Source organism: Triticum dicoccoides, unplaced genomic scaffold (assembly GCF_002162155.2).
Source record: "Triticum dicoccoides isolate Atlit2015 ecotype Zavitan unplaced genomic scaffold, WEW_v2.0 scaffold18393, whole genome shotgun sequence".
Taxonomy (NCBI): domain Eukaryota; kingdom Viridiplantae; phylum Streptophyta; class Magnoliopsida; order Poales; family Poaceae; genus Triticum; species Triticum dicoccoides.
The window spans coordinates 6,907-13,503 of NW_021227245.1; the positions used below are offsets into that span (position 1 = coordinate 6,907).

The following is a 6,597-nucleotide window of genomic DNA, read 5'->3' on the forward strand; positions in this document are numbered from 1 at the left end:
GCAGCTTGAGCTTGTTCTGGTAAGGAATACACCCCCGCGTAATTAGCTCCATATGGTTGCATTCTAATTAATGAAGCCGAATTTCTAAATGGTTCACATTCCTTCCGCAGGCGACTGAAAGCAGTAGCGCGGGGTCGACTCAGAGCAACCCTTGGGACACCACTCTAAATAGGGGGTTGAATATAATGAAGAACAAGGATAAGCTCAGTAAGCCGACGTCAGCTGGTCGTGTGGCCGGCAAAGGCTTGTCAACAAAATGGGGGTCATACTATACCGCTGGTGTGCGGAAGGAGAAAAAGACCAGCTCGGAAAGCCAGGCGCGAGAGGTTCAAGAACTCAAGGCACAGGTGGCGCGGATTCCGGAGATTGTCCAAGAGCAAGTGGAACAACGACTCGGAGCGACGATCACCGCCCTTGTGCCTACCTTGATCTCGGGGTTGAGTGCGTGGATTGCGGGCGGCCAACAGGGGCCGCCCCCGATTCCTAGCTTCACGGCCAGCAACTCGCATAATGCGATGGCGGGGCCATTGGTGCCTCCGGAGGAGGCGGCATTGGTGTCTCCGACGCCGGCACGGGAGCTTAATGCACCCGGGTGTACGCCGGCCGGCACCTCTTCAGCAAGCGGCCGCTCCGTCAACTGCACGCCCGCCGTTGGCGGTGCCTCGACATTAGCCGAGCTCGACGCCATCATCACGGTAACTAATTAAGCCTCTCTCGGCCGAGGACTTCATCTCCTTGCCTTTGACTGGGCATCCCTGACGCCCTACATGTTTTCGCAGGGCGCCGCCGACGTTCCGTGCACTCTCCTCCACTTCGTGAACAACGAGTTGGTCGATGTCTCCAAGGGCAAAATCGTTCAACCGGGCAACCCCTTGTTCCACGGTACCCAGATGCCACCCAACTTGTTTAGGGTTCAACTGGTTCGGGTGCTGCCAGGCTGCGACGACTTGTTACCTCTGATTCGACCCGTCGGGGCCGACGATGATGACGTGATGACCCTCAGCGCCTGCCTGAGCTGGCCCCTGCTTTGGCCGAAAAGCCAGATTCGTTTGGGGGCGGGGGACACCACCCCAAAGACAACACCGCCAGTCGTGCCGGCGCCAAGTCGGCCCCATGGCAAGACCGCCGTAACGGTGCCGGACATCCCTATGCCACTGGATCCAAACATGCATATGGCACAGGATCAGAACGACGACGACGACGACGACGATGATACATTTGGCAACGTCGATCAGTACTTTGCCGAGCATGGGTACGATGGCGACTTCATGGGGCCTCCTTCTCAAGAACCAAACCCAACAAAAGACGTGTGCGATCTAGCTCGTACCGCAGAGAAGCCAAGTTGCAACAGGCGCCGTCTGGCGTTCAGCTCTCAGGAGACGCCTCCAGCTGCCGACTTCACCGAGCCTCAGATAGGTGAGGTGCGAAATATTATCAGCCCCAACACACTCAAGAAGGCAGTCTGTGAGCAGAACTCCGTCCCATTACAGGAGAAGAAGAAGGCACGCAAAAGAAAGACTAAGAAGGGTGCGAGCCAGCCGGCACCGAGTACGATCCGTGCTCAGGACGGGCCACCTTCACCGCAGGATATCTCGAGGAGGGTGCATGTGGCGGGTAGGGCGATGCTACCACCAAATATGCTCAATGCTGCAACCGGTGCTATGCGGATTCTGCACGACAGTGTTCTTTCTTTGGAGAAGTGGCGTCTCAGAGAGAAGGATGTGGCATACCCGGTTTTCGTGGCCAAGGTGCCAGAGGGCAAGGGCTTTGTGGATGGCGACATCGGGGGTACGATCGTCCTGCGGTTTGATGACATCTTTGCTATGTTTAACCTTCATCCGCTGCACTACACCTTCGTTCGGCTATTTTCGCTGAGTATGGAGATGTGGATCACTCGCGACAAGACCCCGGACATCGTGATAGTCGACCCCTTCTACATGCGTGCCAAGATCTTGGGCAGCGCTGGGGACCGGCAAGTCGCGAGTTCTTACCTCGAAGGCGTCATTCTGGCAAACCAAGATAAGGATAACTTCCTCGTGCCTTACTTTCCCGAGTAAGTCCTCCCCTCAACCGGCCCGTAACATATGAATTGTTACTTTTCGATCGTTTTTCTTTTAACATTCCGTGTTTTCTGCAGTGACATACGTTGCACGCTCATCCTCCTAAGCCCCAAATATTCCATGGGCACGTATTTCGACCCGGACCGTCAGTCGAACGTAGACTACACAAATGTCAAGAAGGTTCTTGATGATGTTCTCCCCGGCTACGCCCAATCTGGAGGCACCTTCACCAGGCCTATTCGTAAGTACGGCAAGCACGTGTTCTCCCATAATACGACGTTCTGCTGCGTCAAGCAGCCGCCTGGCGGTCAGAAGGGTGCCTACTACGCCATCCATCACATGCGGGCGATCGTACGGGACCATCATCAACTTCTGCTACCGAGTAAACTCCAAGATTGGGCCGCGAGCGTGTCGGCAATCCAGGACGCGGACCTCCGACAAGAATTCTTTCGCATCCAGTCGGAGTTTGCGGAAATCATCCATCAAGATGTCCTTCGTACCTCGGGGCAGTTCTACCTCAGAAATCAACCGTCCAACAGTGACATCGACACAATGCTACAAATGCAGGATGACAACGCCCGTTCTTTCATGACTCCCACGATAGACAGCGGCTTCATCCACGCTCCGGTCCCTTGAGTCGAGTTGTCTAGTTCTGAAACATCGATTGGCTCATGTTGTAATTAAACTTTAATGAACTTGTAGTATGTCTCTTTGGTTTTGAGAGTCGTTCAACTTAGATGTAATCGATGCTATTAATGTCTTGCTTTTCTCTTCCGATCGTTCTGTTGCATAATTATATATTGCTTATGTATTGTCTGTGAATTGGTACTAACGTTTCGTTTGGCTAGTGCATAGTGATGCCCACGTATGTCGTGTACAAGGGTAAGGTTCCCGGAGTCTACGATGACTGGGAGGAGTGTCGGAGACAGGTTCACCGATTCAGCGGTAACAGTTACAAAGGGTACACCACTAGGGCCGAGGCCGAATCTAGATACGCCCGCTATCTAGCGGGAGAGGGGAGGGAGCGTTGGAGGAACCGGATGAAGACGAGTTTCATCGTGATGATGCTCATCGTGATGACCGCAGCTCTCTTCTATGTGATGGTAGTTTAGATGATCGATATCGACTTGTAATGCGAAGACAAACTCGCTACTCGCGGTCTCGAGACTTGTAATATAATGTTCTATCTTTGTTCAGTCTTTTTAATTCGGAGACTAATATGATGAATTGTATTCGGAGACTAATATGATGAATTGTATTCAAAGACTAATCTTCTATTGTATTTGATGAATCTATTGTTGATGTGTGCTGTCTATATTTTGTCAAATTATACATTATGTAACCTGTGCAAAAAACAGAAAATAAAAAAATAAAAAAAACCTAATATTCATACTAATGGCGCATCACACGACAGTGCGCCATTAGTATGACAGTGCATACTAATGGCGCATCACCGGGCAGTGCGCCATTAGTATGCTGCGGTTACTAATGGCGCATCCAGAGGTGGTGCGCCATTAGTATGCCAAAGCACCTGGGTGTACATGCCAACTGGGAGGCATACTAATGGCGCACCCTCGCATATACTAATGGCGCACCAGGTGGTGCGCCATTAGTATACCAGATACTAATGGCGCACCAGCTGGTGCGCCATTAGTAAAAATTACTAATGGCGTGCTGTCAGTGGCGCACCAGTGATGCGCCATTAATGGCCATATTAGGTGCGCCATTAGTAGTGGTATTTCTAGTAGTGCTCTTGTCACGTTCTCTCCCCCTCACCTTCCTCCTGACACACCCACGCACCTCCCTCGACTTTGATTTAGATCGGGAACCCCCGGCCGCCCGCCTCTTCCTCTCCCTCCTGACCACGGCGAGCTCCCTTCCCCCTCCCTCACACCAGATCCAGGGCATGGAGCCGTGGTGAGCTCCTTCCCCAACCCTCCTCACCAGATCCAGAGGAGAGCAGGTGACCACGTCCTCCGGCGACGGCGTTGCTCCGGGGTGTGGAGGCCGCCGAGCTGCAGGAGGAGGAGCTCCCTGCCACCCCAAGGCCCCAGATCCAGCCGCCACGGACAAGGAGCCCGCGGCCATGGCGACCTAGCAGGCACCACAGGAGGAGGCCGGCCATGGCGACACCGGATCTGGAATCTCCGGGGTCCTCTACAAGTGGGTCAACTATGGCTGCGGGTGGCGGCCCCGCTGGTTCGCGCTCAGCGACGGCGTGCTCTCCTACTACAAGATCCACGGGCCCGACCGCGTCGACCTCTCCCGCGACACCGACCGCGGCGCCAAGGTCATCGGCGAGGACTCGCTTCGCCGCCTCGCGCGCCCCTCCTCCGCCTCCGCCCCCCACCCCAACGGCCACGGCCACCACCAGACGCCCCGCAAGCCCCTCGGCGAAATCCACCTCAAGGTCAGTCGCCCGCTCGATGCTTCGATTCGCTCCTCTGATCCGCAGATCCATTTCCCTCTGTCTCTGACGCTGAAACGGGTGGTTGACGTGCAGGTGTCGACCGTCAGAGAGAGCAGATCGGACGACAGGAGGTTCTCCATCTTCTCGGGGACCAAGAGGCTGCACGTGCGGGCCGAGACGAGGGAGGGCAGGGCCGCGTGGCTCGAGGCGCTCCGTGCCACCAAGGAGATGTTCCCGAGGATGTCCACCAGCGAGATGGTCGGGCCGGGGGACACTGCGGCGGCCGTGGCGGTCTCCACCGAGCGCCTGAAGAAGCGCCTGCAGCAGGAAGGGGTCAGTGATGCTGCCATTGCTGACAGTGAGAGGATCGTGCGGGAGGAGTTCGAGGTGCTGCATAAGCAGCTTGTGCTTCTCAAGCAGAAGCAGGCGCTACTCCTTGACACGCTCCGCCACCTAGAGGTATTCATATCTATCTGACCCTGCTTCGAACAGAACTTGATCCTGCATGGGAGTAGGAAATTTTGAGTCCACTGCATGGTGTGATATTGTGCCATTCTCTACATGGTTTAATTAATGAAGAAACAAGTACAGAGCTACTGACGTACGCTGGTGAATTTCTAACTTACGCTGGTGAATAACTCCACACACATATACCATCTAAAATAGTTGTAACTCTAGAATGTCAGACAAAACTGTGGTGGTTTGGTTCAATATGAGCATTGCTGATTGGTTAGCCGAAGTGTAAGCAAACTATATACATGCATGAGCGGATGGACATCATATTTACTAGGGCTGTCTTTGGTTCACGGGATAGCTTTGAGTGGCTATGGGTATCCCAAATGGTTAGAGATAGCCATCTATGCTTTTGGTTCGAGGGACGAGGGGTGGATAGGTTGACCATTCAATCAGCATGGACCGTTTGATAACTGTTTGATACGTGATAACCACTTTTTTAGTTGTAAATTAGTAACTTGTAGTTCCGTTAGCAACAGTTTTGGAGATCAGTCTAGATCTTCTCCCTCTCTCCCTTTCCATTCATGATTTCTTCATTGCTGTTCTTAGATACCAACTTTCCGAGGTCTTGAATGCAGATTATCCAGATAAAGGTCTTCGTTTTTTCTCAGAAAAGGTATTTTTATGAACCTTTAGAAATCCAGTAATATGAAGAACAGGTTCTTACTGTTGGTTAGCATAGTCCACTGTTCATTCTCCTAACTTATTTCTTACATTCTGATAGTGAGTTTATGTAACGTAACACCTTAAACTTCTCCATGAACTAGTTTGAATACTGCTTTCAGAACAGCCCGCTGCAATACTGCTGCAGTGCCCCATGTAGTCGTTACTTCGGATTTTCTACTCTGTACATGTTGAATCATCAAATAGCCTTTCTTTTGTAGACTAACAGATATTTGAGGCCACTACAGATTTTCTTGAAGTTTAGTTTATTTGCTTCTGCATGTTGGTTTATATAAAAATATTCAATTCCACTTGCCAGGTTAGTCATCATCCAATGGTTGTTGCATGCCACTGTGAGGGAAATGGCTGGAGGTTTTGGGCAGATAGCAACCTAAAGAGCAAGTTCTGGGGTCGCTCCATTCAACTTGATCCTGTTGGTGTGTTAACACTGGAGTTTGATGATGGTGAAGTTTTCCAGTGGAGCAAGGTTTATTACCTAGTTATCAAGAAATGGTTAACTCTGTGAAATGATTGACTCTGTGAAATGATTAACTGAAAATATGCTATCACAGGTGACCACTTCCATTTACAATCTCATATTGGGTAAACTGTACTGTGATCACTATGGTACTATGCGCATTCAAGGTAATCGCGAATATTCATGTAAGCTGAAGTTCAAGGAGCAGTCAATTATTGATCGCAACCCTCATTAGGTATTTAATAAATTGCCTGTATAGTAGATGTATTTTGTATGCTTGTTCTTCTGATTTCTCCTTTTATTTCCTAACTTTGCAGTTTGTTTGTCACTAAGATGATGCTTTTCCATGCATATTAGTTAAAGCAAGTGATGCATCTGTGCCTTTTGGCAAGACATATTTTTAGCAGTTTATATATATTCATTTGAAAGCATAATGGGTTCACCTTTTAACAATGTGTATCGATTTCCTTTGA

General features: G+C 50.9%; 1 protein-coding gene and 1 long non-coding RNA gene across 2 annotated transcripts; both read left to right on the forward strand.

Moving 5' to 3' along the window:
- Positions 1–4,161: 4,161 nt before the first annotated feature.
- On the forward strand, positions 4,162–4,947 carry LOC119344758 (oxysterol-binding protein-related protein 1C-like; the record flags this gene model as incomplete). The annotated part of the gene is made up of 2 exons (XM_037615111.1): positions 4,162–4,470; positions 4,564–4,947. Coding segments are annotated over 2 exons (693 nt in total), but the record flags the coding sequence as incomplete, so codon positions are not given.
- A 594-nt stretch (positions 4,948–5,541) lies between these two features.
- Positions 5,542–6,356, forward strand: LOC119344759. Its single transcript, XR_005166802.1, has 3 exons — positions 5,542–5,599; positions 5,966–6,133; positions 6,219–6,356. It is a non-coding gene; the product is annotated as an uncharacterized LOC119344759 (long non-coding RNA).
- The last annotated feature ends 241 nt before the right edge of the window (positions 6,357–6,597 follow it).